This window comes from Polypterus senegalus, chromosome 8 (genome assembly GCF_016835505.1).
Source record: "Polypterus senegalus isolate Bchr_013 chromosome 8, ASM1683550v1, whole genome shotgun sequence".
Classification (NCBI taxonomy): domain Eukaryota; kingdom Metazoa; phylum Chordata; class Cladistia; order Polypteriformes; family Polypteridae; genus Polypterus; species Polypterus senegalus.
The window spans coordinates 2,239,730-2,263,295 of record NC_053161.1 but is presented as its reverse complement, the minus strand read 5'-3'; the positions used below and the strand labels follow the sequence as shown (position 1 = coordinate 2,263,295).

General features: G+C 41.3%; 1 protein-coding gene across 1 annotated transcript; it reads right to left on the bottom strand.

Annotated features, from left to right (window-relative positions):
* Window positions 1–2,183: 2,183 nt before the first annotated feature.
* LOC120533699 (inositol-tetrakisphosphate 1-kinase-like) lies at window positions 2,184–11,620 on the bottom strand. The gene is made up of 10 exons (XM_039760599.1): window positions 11,237–11,620; window positions 8,666–8,690; window positions 6,874–6,996; window positions 6,685–6,802; window positions 6,436–6,534; window positions 6,214–6,254; window positions 5,957–6,122; window positions 5,667–5,734; window positions 5,420–5,582; window positions 2,184–3,717 (listed from the first exon to the last, which is right to left on the bottom strand). The coding sequence occupies exons 1-10, from the start codon at window positions 11,317–11,319 to the stop codon at window positions 3,518–3,520; spliced, it is 1,086 nt and encodes a 361-aa protein (XP_039616533.1). The 5' UTR covers window positions 11,320–11,620; the 3' UTR covers window positions 2,184–3,517.
* Window positions 11,621–23,566: the final 11,946 nt, after the last annotated feature.

Below are 23,566 nucleotides of genomic sequence, written 5' to 3'. Positions count from 1 at the left end.
GCCAAGTTCAAAGAAGTCAGGGTATTGTCTATTTGTAAATGGCAAAAGTATAAAAAGGCTGCCATTTGCCAGAAGATACCATTCTTACAGAGTTTAAAATACAAGGGTGCAGCAATGGACGAAAATAACAAATTTGAGGAAGATAAAACAAGAGTTGCAGGAAAAGAGGAGAATACAGAGAAAACGCACACCCAGTATTTAAGAAAAGGGTGTCCTGGTTAGCTAAATCTAAACAATGCATTTACTTTTGGTTTGTTGGTAGTTCTGGTTCACAATTTCCATTCCAACACATATATATATGTCAGCCGCAAACACTTGATGAAGGAGAAAGAAAGGTCCTGGCATATTTGTTTAGTTTTTTTGTGCGAAGTGTGATTAAATGTATATAGTATGTGAAATATATTGAAAATATCCATTTTCCTCAGTGTTTAAATTCAAAGTGGTATTAAATGTAGGCCCCTGTTGATAATGGACTGTTATATACCAGCAATCTCAATACAAATAACACAGAAGAAGAAAATGGCACAGTAAGACACAGTAGAGCATTCACAAAATACACATGAGGTAATCTTGTAGGCCACTCAGAAACTGAGGAATATGAGATAATTAAAAGTCTTTGCAAATGAGTAATAATACAAAAGAAAAAAAAAAGTACCTTATCGCTAATAATAACTGCCAAAGACGAGGTATATTGCGAGATAATACTGTATATGTAGAAAGCAAGACAAACTCATAGGATAAAAACAAACACCAAATATTTCACCTCTTACCTCTAAACTGCAGGGGTGTCAAACTCCGGGCCTGGTGGGCCACAGTGGCTGCAGATTTTCATTCTAACCCTTTTCCTAATCAGCAAGCAGTTTTCACTGCTGATTAACTCCTTTTCCTTTCATTTTAACAGCCCTGTTTTTAAGGATTCAATCCTCAGAATTGATTCTTTTCTTCATTAAATAACAGCCAACCAGAAATGACTTGTGAAACGAGCCAATAGATGACCAGCTACATTGGAATGTCAAACTCTAACCAACTAGCCAGTTTCTTAATGAGAAGCTAATTCTTGCTGTTAATTAAGCCCATTATTTAATTCTGTGGCCTTTTGCTGCTCTCATTCTGCCACAGCAGACATTTCCAAAACTGTTGATTTTCTGTCTTTTCTAAGAACACATTCAAAATGTTTTGGTGAGCCGAGAGATCAACCTTAGTGAGACCGTCACTTTTCTTTATTTTCAGATATTGTGTGATGGGCACAGGTGAGCTGGTCATGTGGTGGCTCGTTTTGTGTGTTGTTATTGTTTGGCTGCTAATTAAAGAAAAAGAGACAACTAAGGGGCTTGAGTCAAGTCCATTAAAACCAACGCAAAAGAAGTTAATTAGCAGCAAAAACTGGTCACTAATGAAGAAGATGGTTAGAATGAAAACCTGCAGCCACTGCAGTCCTCAAGGACTGGAGTTTGACATCCATGCTCTAAAGGGGTGTGAGGTAAAAAAAAACAAAAAAACAAAACATAGAAATAGATCTTTTATTTTTAAGCAACAATCTGCATGTTTGGTATACCATATACATTATTGGTGGTGCCAACTCACAGTTCCAGAGACTAGGATTTGATTCTCAGTACTGTGGAGTTTGCATGTTCTACTAGGCAGGCAGTGAGGTGTTAGCTGAGGTTGTGGGTTCAAATCCTGTTCCTGACACTGTGTGACCATGAGCAAGTCACTTCATCTGCCTGTGATCCAAAAATGGAAACAACAAAAGAAGTGTAACCAATTGTACATCTCGAACGTTGTAAGTTGCCTTGGATAAAGTGATAATACTTGGGAATAAGGTGGTTTTGTGTGGGGCCTCAAGACTCTAAATCTGCACTCACTAGCTTAATGGACCACTATAAACTGGCCCAATAGGAGTTAAAAGTGGAAATCTGAGGTGAGGTGCCCTACAAAGATCAAGTTTCTCTCCAGATTTCACAAATGCCTTGCTGCCAAGATGGAACCTGCACTGAAAAACACAGATGTAGAGCAAAGCCTATATATCAGGTAAAAAAACCCAGAATTCACCACGACCAGTAAAATTAGGAGACCCTTCAGACCTCACCCAGGCAATAATGTGATTCAAAAGCTAGAACCATGCACACATTTAATAAGGAGGAATAACAGCACAGAATCAAAAAGAAGGATGCAGGCAAGAGTCAAGTTTGATAGAATGTGAGAAATGAATTTTAATGTACATAAATGCATCATTTTACATATATGAAGGAAAAATATAATTACGCACTAGGTGGTTTAAGCCTAAAATGTACACGATATGAAAACGACTCATTGCTAATGGACACTTTTTTGTTGTCCACTTATCGGCAGCACAGAAATGGGCACTGAGTTCTATCTCCGAGTGTACAGAGAGGACCCACTCCTAACATTAACACTACAGCTCCAACACTAAGGGTAGTTTTGGTTTCGAAATTACAAGAAGAGCAGATATAATAGAGAAAGTCCAGAGAAAAGGAGTCAAACTTATTTCAGAGCTGAAACAACTCTCAAGAGTTCTCAGAAGAATCGGAAAGGCGCATGATATTATTTAGCTGGCGGCATAAGACACAAACCGGAGAAAGAACTTTCCAAAGGAAAGAAGTAAAAATGACACCAGTTGCTACTTTAAAAGAAGTTCTTCACAAAAGACCCCAGGGCCACAACTACATGCTGGTTAACAGTCAGATTTACACACATGCTAGAAAACACTGTTTCACATTAACTGCTTTTTAATACTGGGCAGGAGTTACAGAGTAGTGTGGTACAAACAGGGATTTACACTCTCCAGCCAATTCTCTCCTAGAGTTGTTTAGGAGAACTGAAAATGGAAAAGTTGCTCTCCTCGAAGAACGTTTTGTAGGTGTACAACATGCTATTGTACTCTGTGAGTCAGTGGGACGTGTTTCTCTCTGTGAGTTTGGATACAAGTAGGACATGCTCAGCAATGAGTGTACATGTGCACCAGTGTGAGTAAGCGTGTTGGTGAATGTGCTCACAAGGTCCAATTTTGCTTAAGTTTTACTGCTTCTCTGCACTAGCACCTTGTTCCCATTTTCAAGCTCTGGTCCCCAATTCTCCTGGACTTGCCCGACGCAGCCCATTACGAAGGAGCGCCATCTCGGTCACCTTCCTTCATGTCCGGGCTTACTGAGACGTGCTTCTCCTTCATGATGGATCAGCAGCTCCAAGTCCGGGAGCAACTGCAGGACAGAACAGCGGCTCAGGCACGCACCTTTATTAGAAATAATTTGATCCTGTGAAAAGCTCTGCTATATAATAAATATTAAAACACAATTAGAAGGGCTGAGCTGAACCTCAATCCAAGCGGCCAAGTCCCATTTTAAACGGCAGACCTTAGTGGGGTTGAGGCAGAGCCTGAATGGCTAGGTACCTGCACATTCCCAGCAGAGCATTAAAGAGGGCACATCAACATGCCGGCACTGTTGCACTCCACGACCACATTTCTGTCCTGAATACACCCTGATGGAAGTCTTGGTCACAAAGTGGAGGTTACACTTATATTTGAGGGAGGCTTCACGTGACTGGAAACAGGGCAACACGGTCCATGGGTAGGAGCATGAGTATGGTCCAAATCTCGAGTTTCCTCCATTGCTGCTCCTTGAGGTGGGGGGTCCTTCAGGATAGACTGGATATGATGCAGCAGAGCTGAAAAGAACTCGGGGACCCCCTCATATCCTAGAAAAAAGCAAGAATAACTAGTTTTCATTCAGATGCACATGTCACGGCCTACAGCAGTAGTTCTCTGTGCCAACTGCGAGAATGTAACAAAGATGAAAACAAAGAGAAGGACAATGAACCCAGTCTGCACAAACAACTCTGCAAGTCTTCATCCTGATGGATTTCAGTGTCTCCAACCATTTTCGTAACAGAAACCAATTCTTCTGGTTAATGGACTGTGCCATTACATTAGACGTTCTTCTTCATCTTCAGATTATTATTCTGCAGAGTCAGAAATTCCTACTCTTTCTGCCTCTGCCACTTTAATAACAATTTTCCAGGTTGACCCAGGTTGCACCACTACTTAAGTATATTACTTTTCTGAGAAAAATTGAAAAAGCATTCTACTATACTCCGTACTCCTTTTAATTTGCTAAATATTTTACTAACTGGACTATTTAGTTATGAATTCCCAGGTATCAATGGTTTAAAATTGCGGGTTAGCTGTTGGTTACTTTGTTATTTACTCTTGTTAACTGCCTGCTGATCAAGGATCAGGACACAATAAAGTAAAACTCTCACTAAGAAAATAAATTGAGCTGAAAAGTAAAATTATATAATTGACTCATCTGCACTAAAAGCAAAATATTTTCTTAAATCTCTAAAGGATGAAAATTAAAATTACATTTTCCGGAGATTGCAGACAATGAATGATCTATCTGATTAGCCACGTCACTCCATTAGCAAAAGTAAAATAAAAATAAAAGTAAAGAGTAGGACAGCTGCTGTACAGGCTTTGAAATGTTTGAAGTGCCGCCTGAGATGCAGAACACGTGGAACGGCAGCAGTTGCAAGCCAGCAGTTGTTTGAGCAAAGAGGCGGTAAAAAAAAAAAAAAGTGTATTTGTTCCCCATCGTATCACTGTTTAAGAGGGGGTTCTGGAGGAGCAACTGAGTCTTCTTGGGGTGCGTTCACCCCCCCCTCTTCACAACACAAGAGGCAGAAACGTGAAGTGGCTGGCGTGTTGCGCAGGCCAGGGGGGTTGGAAGGCAAAACGAGCAGGGGGCAAACCCCCTAGTGTATATATATATATTGTGATGGACAGCCGGGTCCGACGCCCCTGCTGCATATGTTCCGGGGGAGCCACCATGGACGGCTCAATACCTCTACTGGAACACTTGGTGGCAGCCTCCCTGGCCGATGTTCGTTTCCCAGTCTACCATGTGGCTCCATGGGACATGGAGTCCTCCACAGCCTGGTTGGGAGATGGCGTGGATGTTAGGGAGTGCTGCTGAGACTCAACAACCCGGCTGGACAAGTCATCAGTTCCACCTGGAGGTGCAATTGGGACCAGGAACACTTCCTGGTGGGCTATAAAACGGGCCAGCCTCCACCACTAAGGGGCCAGAATCTGGAGGAAGAGGACGAGGTTGCCTGAGAGGAGTGGTGGTGCAAGGTGAAGAGTTGTTGCTTTTGTGTGTTAGTGCTTTTGGGACTGTGTTGGGCCTGTGGGACACAGGGAAGACGTGCCCCACGGCTGAAGAAAAAAAAAAAAGACTTGATTTTACATATGTGCCTCTGCGTCAGTCTGTGCCGGGTGCTATATAGTGCCCTTATCACAATATATATATATATATATATATATATACACACACACACACACACACATACATAATCCCTATTTACATAATCAGACTAGACACGAAGCCTTACAACTGACCTGGAAATATGTTGATATCAATAACAGTTAGTCTCCCAGTCTCATTGTTAATGATTACATCCACACCAAACAGCGACATGCCTAACTCAGCTTGCAGTTCAGCCACTAGAGTACTAATGACATCTTCAGATGGAGGACCAGGCCAATCCATCTCCTTGTCCAGCTAGAAGAAGAGATGTGTATCATGTTTTTGTTTATGATTAGCATTTTTCATTTTATCAACAAGTGAGCACCAGGAGTTACTAACCTCTGTCAAATGTGAAGAGGACTCTGGCTTTGACACATCATGGCTATTAAAGAAGATTGTCTTGCTGTCTGTGGGAGGATGAGATAACACAGTTTAGTTCATCAAATGTGAAATAAGTTAAACAAAAAGGTACCAAAAGTCCACAGACAAGAAAGTTATACACTCAAATGAACTTGATGTTATTTCAATAACTGACAAAATAAAGTGAACATCAAACCTGAACTATTCTGAAGAAAAAGTAAAGTGTTGGAGAGAACTGAAAAACATTATATGCAGGGTTCAACACTAACCCGATGGTCCCGGTAGAAAGTTCTTCAGTGATGGCCTATCCACAGTGAAATGCGAGGAACCCACAACAAAGACTTTATAAAGCCTTGCATTGTGATTGATAAAGCTCTGGAGAATACACGGCGCATGAGCATCTTTGAGACCTTCCTCATTAAAAATGAGGGCCATCTGAAGATAGAAAGAAAAGTACAGAGGACGCTCTGAAATGCACTGTTATTCCATGTAAAAGAACACATATTAAATGGTAACACAAACTAACCTCATGAGAACTTGATCCATGGGCTACTTGGGTTTTGCAAACTGAAAAAAGGGGGAGAAAGTGTTGGTACCCTAAACTTCACATTACACACACTTAAAAACACTACTGTGCCAAAAGAAAAGTAGATCCTAGACTTCTGAGCAGAGATTGTCAAAACTCAAAAGATTGCTACGGTGATCTGATAAAACTGATCATATTGCATTTGTCTGCTCAAGTACTCACTGAACGGGAAGGACAGGTTGTGCCGAGAAATGGCCTCTTGAATCTCTTCAACATCAGAGGTATTGATCTCTACATAAGGAGGGCAGCAAACCTGACCACCTAAAAGAAGAAATGGAACAGAACATGAAGCACATAGCAGGTGACAGTGCCATCTGTGACCTTCCACTTTCAAGCACTTCATCCACTTAAAAATCTGTCAAGCCAAGCGCTCCACAACTCATACCAAGTAATGCACATAGCCACACACACCTGGAATGGTTGTCTGTAGTCTGCCCATAATCCTATATGAAACAAAGCGGTCAAGTAGCTTCCTCATGGCAGGAAGAGGATCCAGGAGCACGGTGTAGGGATGTGCAGCTGTGTATTCCTGTGAAGCACGAAAAAGTATCAGAGAATCTGCAGACAACATCAGCCCGACTCTTTGGAAAAATCACTTACTTGGAAAGATGCTAACAGCTGCTGTGACTGACTGTTGTACTGCGCTTCTACCATAAGATCTGAGAGCTTGTGTATAATGATGTCAAAGGGACCTTGGGCTGGGAGAGGCCTGCTTAGGTCAATCTGGAGAGGATATGCTGATTAGTTTCTACCTTAAGACATTATGGCATCTATAAATATTACATAAAAATGAGTAATCAGGGGCCATAACCACAATAGGAAAATTGTCATATCAAATACCAGTGCTGACACTCCCTATTTCTTATCTGCCACCGCCACCCTGTTGAGCACACAGATTCCTCCCATTGAAACTAAACTACTACTTGAAATTGCAACTACAGGATCACTAAGATGACATTAAGAAGAACCCCGCTTCACAAAAAGGATTCATAAATGTCACAATTTAAAAAGACCGGTCCAAAACTTCACTTTAAAAGCCATAGCACTGTCAATATGAGCTTCTGATATGACAACAACTATCAAGCCCAATCAGAGATATGGGGCCCTCATACAATGCCATTTAGAAGTACAAATGATGTCTGCGTGGCTCTAGCATAGCACACGTTACTATTCTCTTGGGGCTCCTCCTCTTCAGGTGTCACCAACAGAGACAGCAGCTGCGCGTGACAACGGCACAATGGAACAGGTGCGTGAGAGTGTGCTTACAACTGCTCAGATATCTAAGGTGCCTTTTACAGACTCTAATAACAGGGACAGGAGGACTGTGGTTCAGACAGTATTCCATGATGAAAAGTTAAAAGATGATGAGGTCAATAAAGGCCTGGTTACTTAATGGAAAAAGTTAGGCTGATAGCAACCAAATAAAAAACAAAAGAGAAAAAACAGCACCGAGAAAAGTAGCTCTAAATAAACTTATTCTGCTGTTCTTCTTCAGGAAGTATTTATCCTGGTGGTCTCATTACCACAGGTGACTTCCTCATCAAGCAGGGTGCAGGTAATATCTGAACTATTTTTTCCTTGGTCTAAATAAGCACTTTTGCATTGTTCTTTGTTTCCTATACTAACACTTATTATCCCACACCTTCTCCATCTATTCAAATACAGGTACTGTTGACTATACACCTGTTCAGTCCTCATTGAAGCATCCGCCTTCATAGATGCACACTGTCAGTTGGCCCCCTTATTCCAATTCATACTGTTTTTTTTTTTTTAACAAGTCACAAATACCAAATTGTTCTGCATATTTTTATAAGTAATTAGCACTGACATTTTTAGTGACTTGCTCAAGGTCATACTGTGAGTCAATCAAAACTGAACTGCTAGCCTCACAGTTGGACATCCAACACCACAGCTACATGGTTTCACTAATTGGAATCTACGTGGAAAAACTTATAAGGTAAACATGGTCACAAAGTCCATCCATCCATCCATTTTCCAACCCGCTGAATCCGAACACAGGGTCACGGGGGTCTGCTGGAGCCAATCCCACTCAACATAGGGCACAAGGCAGGAACCAATCCTGGGCAGAGTGCCAACCCACCGCAGTGGTCACAAAGTGCTTTACAAAACAAGATTATAATATTAGATGGCCTGAATGCAGCTGAACCTGCCCCTTTCAACGCCCTGATAAGGAATGTACATCAAAAGGACAAGGAGCACAAGATAGAAGTGATAAAAGTGGGGTCAGCACCAAGGTTTACTGCACTGTAAATTCTAATGACACCACCTTGCTGACAGGGCTTTTACAGGCCTCCGCTCATCCAGACTTAACTGGCAGGAGCAAAAATCAGATTTGTTTTATGTTATGAAGGCAGTCTGTGGGAAGACTCACCTGGACAACGTCAATCCCATGATTTCTAAAAAAGAGAGGAGAAATTGCAGTTAGAGACATAACACAGACACTAAGGCGACAATCAACTCATGAGAAGAACGAAAGAAACAGTGTAAACAGAGTCTGTGATAAGAATGGCGCAGAGAGCAACACTGGAGTTTTAAGTTACAAGTTTACAATGTAGCACCACACCCTGGCAGCAATCTATCTACACAGTGAATCATTTACAGTATCAGCTCCGGAGAGAGAACCTGGTGACTCTCAGGCCTACTACGAAAAAAAAAAAACCAATTAATTCAAAATGGACTCTGATGGAGGATAGTGACTGTTTTGCAGAACAGAAGCTTCCTGGCTGAGCTGCAAAATGTGTTTGTGGGAAGTCAGAAGATGAGTTGTCTAGAACGCCATGTCTCCATGAAAGCTAAGAAGATCACCAGAGAAAGAAGGCAGGTTTGGGGTAGCTAGGAGGTATGGTGGGATATGCTTATGGAAAATGGGGTTTTCAAAATGTCAAACACCCACAGTTTTTGAACGTCCTTGACAGAATGGTCACATCTTAGGTGGCCTTAAGGCTCATGGATTAGAAATGTCTGCATCTCTGCAGAGATATCAAAATTCATTTGGACACGAAGGTACTCCTCTGACTGCAAGAAAGCTGTGACAGTGGTGTGTTTGTGAAATTTGTGAGATTTGTTTGCAATGCTGAATTCTAATAAGATGCACACCACGTATGTACGAGAAACACTAACATCAAAAATGATCCAGTAAATTACTAATTTATGTACTACGGGAGATGGGAGGGTATAGTGATAATAATAATAATAAATTACATTTATATTGCACTTTTCTCACTTCTCAAAGTGCTTTGCATAAAGAGTGGGGTGCCATTTCAACCACCACCAAAGTGGAGCACCCAGTTGCAATCATTTTACACCAGTATGCTTCACCACACTTTAGCTATTAGATGGTTAAAGGGTGAGAGAGACAGCCAGATAGAGACAGGGGATGATTAGGGGCCAGAATGGACGAGGCCACAACTTGCAGTTTGGCCAGGAAATTGGGAAATGCCCTACTCTTTTCCAGATAAGTCTAGGGGTCTTTTATGAACAAATACGTTGAGTCAAAATCTTAGTTTTACATCTCGTCCAAAGGCCAATTTCTGCAACACAGTGTTCCTGTCACTGCACTTGGGCATTGGGATCCACACATAGACCACAGGGTAAGCGCCCAGTGATGGCCTTGCCAATGCCTTTTTTAGCAGCAACCCATGTTTTTTCTGATTCGTCTCCCATCCAAACAACGGTCAGGTCCAAACATACTTATCTTTAGGAGGGCTACTTATTCAGTTGGTATGGCTGCTGGTATGTCACAGCTCCACAAAACTGGGTAAAAAAATAGCTATGAATTCTTCATAGAATTCATAAGGTTTGTATCTCCCATATTCCCATAATATTTGAGGGCACTGAAACTGTGATCCTGAGCAATCAAGTTATTTCTCTGATTTCTTTGATGCGTCAGAGAGGGATTTGGTTTATAAAGTCGGTGTCATATTTAATCACACAGCAAACATCCAGGAGCTGCAACCACTCAGACTGAAACTGGAAGGTCCAATCTGAAATGTGATCTTGCTAGAGACACGGAAACATCAGATCTGGTACACCTACCAGCAGAATTTGAATCTGCCACCTGCATACCAGTCTTTCTTCAGACATTTTCTGGGAGAAAACTTGACCATAGACAGGCTGTGCATGTCTTTAGTGACACACTCCCCCGCACAATGTTGGTAATTCTAAAGAGGCCAATTTGCTTGAAAATGACATTTTCAGACAGGAGTAGGACATGCCACTTCAACAGAATATTAATCAAGGCAATTTATTCCATGTGTATTGGACTCCTTTGCAAATGCAATCAGTGAGAAACTGCTGCCAGGCTACCTACTCTCTGGCCTGTTGGGACAGAAATTCCCCATAAGACATCTGTCTGTTGTGTATTTCACGCAGTTGCTACTATAAAAGGGTTTGGGGCTCCCTAGACTGGGGGAATTGGGGAAAACATTTTAACTGCAATAAAAAACATATTCTATCATTACAAGTGGTACCTTCTACTTCGGCTCACCAAGACAAGGTAGTTAATACTGTGCAAAATACTGATCGGCCTATAAATGAAATGATTGAACTTGAGGTTGATACACGGTTCCTGTTATCAGCGCTGGTAAATGCAACAGGATGGCATGGCTTGGCAGGGCTCGGCCGATCGGCCGCTTGTCCCTATTCTCCCCGCCCTTAAGGCCAAAGGGGTTGATCCTCCGATGGAAGAGGGCCGTGTAGTGTATCCCCAACCCGATCCCAATGGAACACATCTTCCACGGGTGGACTGTTGCCCCTGCACTGAATCGGCAGGAACGCGACACGACCCTTTTCTTAGCAACAACACGGAAAGAAAACACTGAGTCGCTTCTGGATCACGCACCCTACTCGAAGGGACCTGCCACATTCAAACTGAGAAGGCTCGCGCTTATTATGATAAAGATTACGGTGCATGACACTGCCCCCACCCCCAGAGTCGCGTTACCTGCACAAGTCCGCGAATCCGCTAAGGTTCATCTTCCTCCATTTCTTGGCGCTCAGGCAGAAGCCCACGGTCCGGGTAAGCATTGTGCTGGTGCCGGCGCCGGTGCCGCTGCCTGAAGAAGAAACTCCTAACCTCTTCTTTATACTCTCCAGCGAACTGATTCTTTATCGCTCTTCGCGATCAGCGGGGGCGTGACGCGCCCTCCTCGTCGACTCAGGTGAGAGCGGCGGGCCGCGGCCAGGCAAGAAACTACCGCCATGACGCGGTAGACACGTGTTTCCTCGTTGAAGCGGCCAACGGAGGCGTTGAGCCAAGATGGCGGCGACTGGGCACAGTTTCAAGAAGCAGGTGTGGGCGTGGTCTCGAGAGCAAGCGTAACAGGCAGTTCGTAAGCTCCTGAAAGAGGTCAGCATCTTTGCGATTAAATAGGTAATCTATCGCTCTTCATCATATTTTACTACAGTGTTTTGCTATTGCGAAATACATAAAGGCGATGGCTAAGAGATAAAAATCATCCACAATTTTGTACGGGAAGTGCCATAAAAAGTCATTGCAAGATAAATTGAGGCGGTGGAACACTGCGGGCGCGCCTTAACCAAAGGCACGACCACCTCATTCCTTTCTATATTTGTGACGTTCATGTTTAGCGTATTATAATTGCGCAGTCATATTCAAATTTCCGAGTGCTTTATTGTTCAGAAAATACAGTCAGTTATAGTATGTGATGTAGCCTGATGTAAAAAAGGAACTGTTAAAAGTTAGGAGCAGCCCTCAAGTGTCATTGATAATCGTAACAGACATCCACTACGGGCTGTTTGACAGTCTTGGAAACTAGGAGTTCACAGTGATGAGTCCTGTCCGATTGTCGCGTCCACACGCCCGCGAAGGAGCGCGCGTCCAGCATGACGTAAATGCATACACATGCTATTTCTCACGCCCTTTAGAGCATGATGAGGCGTGCTGCTGAAACTGCGGACACATTCAGCAGTGTGTCGGCCGCATTTAAGGGACGCGTGAGGTACCCACATAATAGACGCTTAAAGGGTGCTGACAGAACAAATTCTGCCGTTGCTGAATGCAGTATCCATTCCAGAAAGTGGACGTTTGCCTGGACAGCCATAAATAAATAAATGCAGTGTTAAGTGCTTTTACCTCATGGATCCAGCGTCTTGGGTTCGAATTACTAGTCCTGTTGAATGCGTCGGAAACATTGCACGCATTATTTTACAGCGTGGTATTCTCGGTTTATTTTCAGGTTTTCCTTAAGATGTTTGTATTAGTTTAACACGAGATTTAAAATGTATTCTGCATACGTATGTGTATATGTGAGACTGTACAGTGATGACTAAGGATTCCCTCTAAGGATAGTTCCAGTACCGGTCCCAGCGCTACTGATAGACTCTAAACCAGGGTCAGCCCAAGGGAACATGGCAATCCTAGGCAGTAGTGGGTTGATGCTTCCCCTCACCCCCTATTAGTATTTGGAATTGTAGAGCAGTGCTGGTTGGGGTGTCATTCCCCTTGGAGATCGGTGTGAGGTCATATTAGTATTTGAAATCATAAAGCTTTGTTCCCCTGCAACATTGTAGGACATTCCTATATGTCTGTTATGAGCGACATGGTATTGTCACATTCCATGTGTAGGGGCAGGGTATGCGCTTGGAAGATCATTGACGCCCCAAGGCTCATGCCTATCTGAACTTAGCCTAGAGTTGGCCATGCTCCAATCCCCACTCCATCCAGTGTCCCAAATAATTTCAAATTGCTTGAGTGGATTTGAGTATTTTACTTATTGTGCCTTGTGGTAGGCTGGCAACCATCAAGGGCTGGTTCATGTGTTTTGTCGCATACTGCCTGGATAGGCACCCCATGACCCTAAACTGGGCAACAGATTTAAAAATGTCTGGATTTATAATTTTGTAATATACACAACAAAGAATTAATGATCTGTCTGTCTATCTGTCAGTTTCTACCTAATACACTTTCTATGAGTTTCCTCAAATACTTAAATAACCATATAACTGCATTTTTTTCTTTTGGCTGCTCCCATTAAGGGTTTCCACAGAAGATAATCATTTTCCATATCTTTCTGTCCTCTGCATCTTGCTCTCTCACACCCATCACCTGCATGTCCTCTCTCACCACATCCATAAACCTTCTCTCAGGCCTTCCTCTTTTTCTTTTTCCTGGCAGCTCTATCCTTAACATCCTTTTCCCAGTATACCCAACATCTCTCTTCTGCACATGTCCAAACCAATGCAATTTTGCCTCTCTGACTTTGTCTCCCAACCATCCAACTTGAGCTGACCCTCTAATATACTCATTTCTAATCCTGTCCATCCTCGTCACACCCAATGCATATCTTAGCATCTTTAACACTGCCACTCTGTCTCCTGTTTTCTGGTCAGTTCCACTGTCTCCAACCCATATGGCATAGCTGGACTCACTACTGTCCTAAAGTAAGTATATAAAATGCTAAGGTTTGTCTATCTATCACACCAAAAACCATTGAACTTTGATCTTATTTTTAATAGAGAGCTTATAATGTGAGAGGCACTCCTGTAGCAAGAAACAGGAGGGGTGGGCTGCCCTGGAAATGTAATTAGGCCTCAGGTCCTACTTATGGCAAACAGTAGTGCAGACACATGTCATAGCTAATTGGAAAAGAACAACCATGCAGGCACACACAATGGCTAACAGGATTGAACAGGCCAACCAGATGCTTGTTGATGGTGGGATACACAATGGAGGCGTGACAGACACAGACACCTGCCTTTGCAGACTGATGTCTGTGAACTTCATGATATTAAGAATTTAAAAAAGGGCATGAACCTCCTTTCTTTGAGGACTGGAGGTCTGTGTGTTTCCTAGTACAGTATGAAGAGTAATGCATGTGCCATCCATCCACCTACATTTGCTTTTTCAATTAAAAGGTCATGGGGAATCTGGACAAACCCTAGTACTGAATGCAAGACAAGAACCTTAAATGTGATGCCAATTGATCATAGTGTATCTTGCGAAACACTAGAACAATTCTGAAGTTCTCAATTTACTTACATATAGTATTGTATGTATTTGAAGTTTGGAAGAAGTTTGGTAGCAATGAAAATCCACATCGACAAAGAGTAAATGTACATATGCCAAGCTGGAATTCAAACTCCTGTCATTAGAGCTGTGCGCAGACTACAATGCCATGGTGCCTTTAATATACAGTATATTATATGCGACTTTTGTAATATTTAACTTGGTGTTACAGACAGTTTGATCACGATAGTTTAGAGTGAATGGAAGACATTAACAATTACCATAAAATCACTAACAGTACCTAATTCATCCATCCATCCATTGTCTAACCCGCTGAATCCAAATAGGGTCACGGGGGTCTGCTGGAGCCAATCCCAGCCAACACAGGGCACAAGGCAGGAACCAATCCTGGGCAGGGTGCCAACCCACCGCAGGACACACACAAACACACCCACACACCAAGCACACACTAGGGCCAATTTAGAATCGCCAATCCACCTAACCTGCATGTCTTTGGATTGTGGGAGGAAACCAGGGCCCCGGAGAAACCCGAGACACGGAGAACATGCAAACTCCACGCAGGGAGGACCCGGGAAGCGACCCAGGTCTCCTAACTGCGAGGCAGCAGCGCTACCACTGCGCCACCATGCCGCCCCACAGTACCTAATTGATTGTATCATTTCAGTTTTTAAGAACCTTTTAAAATAATACATCTCTACCAATGTATACATATAATTTTGTATTCATATTGTAATTAGGGCATGGTGGAGCAGTGGTAGCACTGCTGCCTCTCAGTTAGGAGACCTGGATTTGCTTCCTGGGTCCGCCCTGCATGGAGTTTGCATGTTCTCCCCATGTCTGCATGAGTTTCTTCCGGGTACTCCAGTTTCCTCCCAAAGACATGCAGGTTAGGTGCATTGACGATTCTAAAGCATCCCTAGTGTGTGATTGGTGTGTGTGTGTATGCCCTGTGGTGGGCTGGCACCCTGCCCAGGGTTTGTTTCCTGCCTTGCGCCCTGTGTTGGCTGGGATTGGCTCCAGCAGACCCCCGTGACCCTGTAGTTAGGATATAGCGGGTTGGATAATGGATGGATATGGTAATTATTTGTGAATATGTATGACATTCTAATATTATCAGTGTAAAATGCACCATATACAAAGTATTTTAGTTGACCTTAGTTTTAATTACTATAGCATAGCATTGTAATTTTTTTTTTACATTCTCAGAAATAGTTTTTCAAAAATGCCAGAGCTCAGATATAGAACATTTGACATGTGGAGAAACTGTGATTCCCTTAGAGTAAAATGTACATATTATAAGCTGATCTAAAGTTTCATTTCTGTCACCCTTTTTTAGTGCACTGTGTCACTTAAGTCATTAGACCGCTTGACGCAAAAAGTTTGTCCTTCAACTCTTATATATATCAATAGGTCTAAATGATTAAAACATATGCCCTTGAGCCCTGCGGTGGGCTGGCGCCCTGCCTGGGGTTTGTTTCCTGCCTTGCGCCCTGTGTTAGCTGGGATTGGCTCCAGCAGACCCCCGTGACCCTATAGTTAGGATATAGTGGGTTGGATAATGGATGGATGAATGCCCTTGAATCAAATTGTTATCTGTCCTTCTGTGTTCAACTCCACTTGGATTTTAAGACATAACTGATTATTCATTCATTGGTTTACTTAAACCCACTGCTCCTTGATGGTTCCTAATATTTGTTCCTAGGTTTGTTTCTCTTCAGTATACCAGTAAATAAGTAACAAAGTGTTTGAATTACAAAATAAAAGAAAGTAAAATTGGACAAAACCCACGCTAAATCTTTCTGCATCATTGAAACATGGCTTGACATTTTAATTCATGATTCATCTTTGTCATGCCACAAGTGAACATGAACCATGATATCTGCATGTAAACAGTACTTGAAATTAATTAAAATTGACAAGACATAGCTGGGCGTCAGGAGTCAATGACATTTTAAGTCTATCTCAAATCAAGAAACTGAAATACTTTTTAAAGAAAATCAACAAACTATAGGTATACACATACTCTGTAACTTGTTATGTCCACTTAGATGAATAGTTCTGTGTTCTCACTAAAATCCTTTTCAAGTTGCAACCTCAATATTCCCTGACTTGCCAAAGTGTCACAGGGACCTGTGCACCACCATGGAAGAAACCTACAGAAGTGGGGATAGCCCTTCTTAAATAAAAGGTAAATGAAGTAATTAGGTATTCTTAAATTCAATACAGAAACAAAAGATGAAACAGCAGGTTATAATGATTCCCATGCCTTTAGAGTACACATCCAAGTAATTACAAACTATAAAAGGAGGCCCCTTTATACAATGGCTGATATACAGTATCTCCGTCAGACATGTTAAACAAGTTCAGCTGTAGTTTTGAAATACCAAATCTTATGTAACCTACCTCCCTTCCCTATTATTGTGACCTAAGGTTCCCTGTCCTGCCAAACAGGATATAGTTGTAAGACTCCAGTTGATTAGACTTCATTTCCCCCACCCCAAAAATGTCATTCCTTCCACTCTGCCTGTCATTCCAGTGTTTGCTTTAATGTTTCAAGAAACCTGTCCCTAGAGTAGTGTGAGTACCCTGTCCGCTTTATATTATACACAATTGCCTGTCTTCCTAAGAAAGGCAAAATAGTAACAGACATGTTGTGCATAATAGTGAAAACTTTAAACAGCTGGCATTGGTCTATTGGAAATCGAGGATAAATCCACTTTGCTAACCTTTCCAGCCTGTATACAAGTCCAACCAGTCATTAGAATAGATCATTATCATCTCCATTTTACAGAGTTGGGCAAAAAATATTAGACCTACTTAACACCATTATGTCAGAATTATGTCATTATCAAATTGTCTCCCTTGAATGTTAGTTTTTTTGTGTTAGTGATTATCAATTTCTTAACTCAAAAGAGGTGCTGTGTGTGCCTTAGTACTCTCCTTTTTCCACACACCCTAGTGTTTTTTCCACCAAAGTCTGTATATGCAGTTACCTGTCTGTCAAACTATTCACGTTTTTAGATGACACCACATTTGAGAGTCTCATTACAAATGACAATGACATCATGTGCAACAGGGTGGTGAACTGGTTGGTGCATTGGTGTGTTAAAAATCTAATTGAGCTCCACACCCTCAAATTAGTGTAAATATTGAAAGGCTTTCCTAAGCATTTCTTTTCTTAGAAATCTACAATATAGCCTTGAGTTTAGTGGAGTCATTCTACTATATTCAGTACTGTCAAAAAATGTGTATTTGATAATGTTACCTGTGTCAACAGAACAAATTCTGCATACAGTTTATCAAATTTCAGATGTGAAGAATCTTTATTGAAAGCATTCTTATATCATCCTTTTGTGCTGGCTGGGGTTCAAATGCTGTATATATTTCCTTTTTTATTTTTGATTATTTTGCTTATGTTAATATTGTCGGTCATTTAGTTCCTGTGTACTTACTGTATGTATCCACTGCTATGTTCTGTGTGTCGTCTTGGTGGTTCGACCAAGAGGTGAGACCACCTGCCTATCACTGCTAGAGACTGCCCTCAGTCTGATAAAGGCAGAGAAAAAGTCACAGTCCCTTGCAGTTCATTGAATGCTCTTGGTGAGTTTAGTAATGTATTGTGCTGTTGCGTATTTCCTTGATTTATGTCAATTTTGCTTTGGTTTTTACCTCTTTACTGGATTGGGTTTTGGGACTTTGTTTGCCTGTGGTTGGCTGGCGCCCTGCCCGGTGTTTGTTTCCTGCCTTGCACCCTCTGTTGGCTGGGATTGGCTCCAGCAGACCCCTGTGACCCTGTAGTTAGGATATAGTAGGTTGGATAATGGATGGATGGACTTTGTTTGCCTTGGATTGCTTTGTTATTTGCAGGCATCCCCTGCTTTGCCTTTTGTTCTTTTTGCCATTTTCATTGTTACAGAGCATTTTTTGATAAATAAATCTATTGTTAATAAAGATCCTGAGCATGCCCTTTCCTGATTACGTTTGACAGTCTCCAGCCCTCTGTCAGCATTGTTTGAGTTTTTTGGGACTCTGTTTGCAAGGCTCTTTCCAAGTTCATAACACCTTCATTTATTATGTTTCAGCCCAAGTCTCATTCCTGGCTTTTAAATGTTTTATTTTTAAATATTGTTCTTTTTATTTAGTTTTTTATTTCATTTTCTGTTTATCCTCTTTATGTAATATTGTGATATTTATTAACTATTTGTATTTTTGTGTTGTTAATGTAGTTTGTTTAGTTGTTTGTTTGTCTCCTTTATGTAGAGCCAAAGGAGGTGGGGCTCCCTGATTATGCAGCTCAGATATGGCCCCTGTTTGGTATGAAATTTTATTGTATTTTTGATTCCTGTTTGTAATTTTGCTTCTGTTTTGATATTTTGACAAACTGGCTTCAACCCCTTTTTTTCTTCAAGGTACTGTTTATTTGGTTTGGTATTTGTTTTTTGTTTTCTGTAGATTTTTGGCCTTTAGGCAAAACCAGTTTTTTTACTTTTTGTTATTAATGTTTTCCTCAAATAGGTTCTTTAAACATTAAGGAACATTGTTCTTGTTGTCCTTTGGGCCAAATGTTTGTGACTTCCCTCTCCTCCTTTCTGGTCATTTTGAGACCTTTTGATATTTTTAAGGCCTTTCTCCCATATTGGGCCTGTGCAGTCATCAAACCTTCCTTTCACATTCAGGATTAGGCTGCCTGGGGTGAGGTTTACTCTAGGATCTCAGGTAAAGGTATAGTGTAGATCTGGCTTTTGTATGTTTTTTTTGAGGCCTGCATCCCTTTTTTGTGCTTTGTTGTGACAGAAATCACAACACCATTAGTGTGTTGTTTGTCATTAAATCTGACAATTCTAGCTGCAAAGTGCATTGTGTCATTCATTGCATGGCAGCTGTAATCAGCTGCCATCTGCCATTCGTCCAACACTGAAGCATAAAAAGAAGACGTTAGGAATGATAGTGATCAGTCCCTTTTATCTGTACCTTGTTCTCAAGCTTTTTTCAGATAAATGATGTTGGTTTATTAGAACCAGAACTATTTATTTCCCTTCTCAAGACTGGCATGTCTTCTGTTCCCACTTCCACTTTTAGCCATTTCAAAATCAATTACTACAAACAGTCTTTGAAGTTGCACGTGTGCCATGGCCAAGATCTCTGCATTAAAGTCTAGTACAAGTCACTTAACTATTGTAGTACAAAGATCTATTTATTTACCATGCTTAATCCAGTTTAGGGAAGGTGTAATGAACCAATTCAGAAGGCCAGTAACACTAGGTATAAAGCAGAAACCAACCATGAAAGGGGTGTCAGCTCCTTAAAGAACACCCTGTTATAGTCACTCACTCTAATATACTCACCAATATACACAATACACACATTTGTAACATGAGAAGAAAGGCTTAGTATCTACAGAAAGATCTAATCTAACATGGGGGGAATGATCAGACTCTATACAGCTAGTGACTGGGTCAATCCAGTCGTTTGAAGCTCTGGGGCAGCAGCCACTGGTCTGTTGTGTCCAGTTACACTGGTGGTATTTTTATTTTTATTATACACTAGCAAAATACCCGCGCTTCGCAGGGGCAAAGTACTGCATTAAAATTTTTTATTAAGAAGAAAATGAAACCTTTTGAAACTGAGGGAAAATATGCCAATAATTATTTGTTAAGGATCTCTTTGTATACCACATTGTGAGTTCGGCCCATTAGTTGTAATATGACCAAGCTGTGCGCTGAGCTTACTCTTGAGCATGCAATGTATAGTTGGCCATGTGAACAGTAATCTTGTTTCAAATCTCACATCTTGGATTGCTGCTGTCATAATCGGTTTGAGTTTCATGGTTTGTTTCAAGTACGACAGTATTTGTAGGACTTGTGTTGAAGAGACATTCAGCATCTGTCAAGTGCTATAAGTATACAACCGGTTTCATCGATAACTTCACATCCAGCTTTTGAGAGTTTAAACATTCATAAACATCAAAGTGTCCACTACTGAAATCGTCACCTGTGAATCTAAGATGTTTAAGAGGCATTGGCGGTTGTCGAAAGGTGTAAAATATTTGGCGATTTCGGTACACTTGAAAGCGACAACCGAACAATTCAGCGGCAGCCATCAACTCGCATGCAGAACCATAGGTGAAGGGCTTAAGCATTTCACTCTTATAGTGCTCCTGTGTAGTATAATTATCTCTTGTACCGTCATCAGTCCACACCTTGAACCTGTCCCAATCATTAAATACATAAGACACAATGTTCCTCCGGATATCAAGAGTGAGCCTGATATGGCCGTGCAATATGTAACAAAGAGAATGGAAAAGGCAGGTGCCATCTCCGGGCATGGAAACCACTCGGTAAGTGACAGTTCTTTAATCAATGGTGATCACTTCGATAGACATGTTATGGGGGTACGGTTGGAACGATAAAGGAAATGGGTACCTGAACAATGTAAAGCAAGTCTAAAATACCTACACAATAACTATAATTGTAATAAACGAACAATAAAACAGCGGAGAAGCTGTGGATTAAATAAAAAGGCTGTAGTTATCAGCAGGGAGACGTGAATCCCGTGGCGAAGCAAGGAAGGGAATGTAGAGACTGAAGCGACGGATGGCCTTATATAGGCAGGCAGCCAACAATGTGGGAGACGCTGGGATGGGGGACCTAATGACGCCTCACATGGTGACCGAGCTGCAGGCTATGGACATATATATGTACGTAAGTAGGATTCAGTTAGCGTTGGGAACCCGCGTACCAAATTTCTTGAAGATGCGCCCATAAGTAACAAAGACCGTTGAAAAGTTCAATATGGCAGCAGACAGTGGCATCATATCACCGAAAAAAGTACATACATTGGTTTCGGTTAGCGCAGGGAAGCCGCCTACCAAATTTCGTGAAGATGGGGCCATAAATAAGAAAGTTCAATATGGAGGATGTTGTCGACCGTTATGACCGTTACGTGTAGAATTTCGAAATGAAACCTGCTTAACTTTTGTAAGTAAGCTGTAAGGAATAAGCCCGCCAAATATCAGCCTTCTACCTACACGGGAAGTTGGAGAATTAGTGATGAGTGAGTGAGTGAGTGAGTGAGTGAGTGAGTGAGTGAGTGAGTGAGTGAGTGAGTGAGTGAGTGAGTGAGTGAGTGAGTGAGTGAGTGAGTGAGTGAGTGAGTGAGTGAGTGAGTGAGTGAGTGAGTGAGTGAGTGAGTGAGTGAGTGAGTGAGTGAGTGAGTGAGTGAGTGAGTGAGTGAGTGAGGGCTTTGCCTTTTATTAGTATAGATATAGTGCATGTATAAAAGACCATTGTCTTTACTATTGTATTTACAGCACCTGTTGTTTCCGTTCTCCGTGTTTCTTTGTCAAAAAGACAGGAGTCAACAATAAACTGTAAACCAGTTCACTATATTGTACTGTATACAACATCAGCCCCAAAAAAGGTGATTCCTTGTAATATACACAGTATATAATGATCTTAAAGAATTAATTAAATTTTGATATTGAAGAAGATTTGCTGTTTGAGATGAGTAATAAGGAGATTATTTAGACAGAGTGACATTGGCTAGTTTGGTAGTTAGTTTAGCCTGCCATCACAAAGAGTTTGCTTTCACATTCTAAGTGTTGTATGAGCTTTGTGGGTGCAAACAGCTGAGCAGTCAGCTTACCAATTACAGGACGTGTTTGCTTGCATTTAGGGAATGCAAGGCTTTACAAATTGTGTGTTGGCCTTGGGACATGTGGACAGTGGGGGGTGCAGAATTCTAAAGTAGAAGAATGCCTTTAAGTGGTTTTGCGATTTTGGTGGACTGTAATAGTAAGAACATAACTGCTGTATAATGTTAAACAAAAAGTAAAAAAAACAGCCAGAGTTAGGCCCATCTGCCTTAGTTGATCTCATTCATCTACCCATTTGTAAACCTTCTGTTGTATCCATTGAAGGATCATGGATAGCTGGAGTAAGTCCAAACAGCATCCAGTACCAAGGCCAGAGGCAGTCCAAGATTAGATGTTGATTTGATCCATTAATTCATCCATCTGTTTTCTTTACCCATTACGTCCAGTTCTAGGGTTTGTGGGGAGCTAGAAGTTATCCCAGTATCTTTGGGTGCAATATAGGTACTAATTCTCGTTAAGTTGCCAGTCCATAACAATAGGAGAATTATTTGATCCATAGTTCAGAACTAGGATGTCTGTGCTGACAGTACTAGGCAAAATTAATGTATCGAAATTCACATGGCATACTCAGTGGTACCAGGCTAATTTTTGTCACATAGAATAAGACAAAGCAGTCTCCAAACATACATTTATTCTTAATAATATACATCTTAAATACACCCATGAAAGTGATACAAATATAATCTAAGAAGCATGACATAGCAGCACACTGTAAGCAATAGAGGGCATGGGTGCCTTACAATAGACTGACCCGGTTAGGCTTTAGCTCTTTGCTGCACTGTAGTAGAGAAAAAAGTGTCAGAAAAAGTACAATCCCCTTGGCAGTTGCATACTGACATTTTCATATGAAAAGGTTAAAAATTATAAAACCATCTGAAGCAATAAAATGAAGAATAAAAAAAATCTGCAGTTTCATTACAGCTTGTTCATCTGTTTCATGTTCAATGTGATTATTTTATTAAAGCCTACATTAAATGCATAAGCAGTCTTTCCTTTTTTTCTTATGAATACTAAAATGCCACTAAATTATTTGAAAAAAGTTAATAGACGTTACAGTAAGAAATTCTTACCTTTTAACTGGACCAGTCCACCAAATTCAAAGCTATTGAAATCCCAAAAACATGCAAACTTAACTGATATATAGCAAAAAAAATCACCAAATAACACAATATAGACCCTTCACACATATCTATCTCCTAAACAGTGTAAATAAGCCTGGTTTCAAATAAAGATATTAAAAAAAAAACATGCTGGTATCAAAAGTACAAGGTTTCCCACCTAGTCTGCCCTCTACCTCTCCACGGAAAGTCCACTTCAGACCTGCATAGTACACAGTCCATCAAAACTGGCAGTTATTGAGATGATTAAATGCTTTGTGATAAGTAATTAGGTTCAACAGCGTATAAGCAAATAGTACTCCGTGATAATTAACTAAGGAGCATTTCAATCAAAGGCATAATTCTGGATTAGACCCCTCTCATTTTCAGGTATAAGATCTCTGTTTATGGCGTCTGAAAAAGGTCAACAAATGTTTTGTGTTGTATGGGCCTACAAGGGGAATATGAGTAAGCACACCATTGTCAGAGATGGCTGCACACATGGTGATATTCCCTCCCCGCTGGCCTGGAATA

What these genes read in the sequence shown, in the direction of transcription:
- LOC120533699 (XM_039760599.1), bottom strand. Translation starts at nt 11,319, where the DNA reads ATGCTTACCCGGACCGTGGGCTTCTGCCTGAGCGCCAAGAAATGGAGG. An exon ending in ATGGGATTGACGTTGTCCAG is followed by an intron (nt 6,997 to 8,665) that starts GTGAGTCTTCCC and finishes TATCCTCTCCAG; the next exon opens with ATTGACCTAAGCAGGCCTCT. An exon ending in CCTCTTCACATTTGACAGAG is followed by an intron (nt 5,583 to 5,666) that starts GTTAGTAACTCC and finishes CTCTTCTTCTAG; the next exon opens with CTGGACAAGGAGATGGATTG.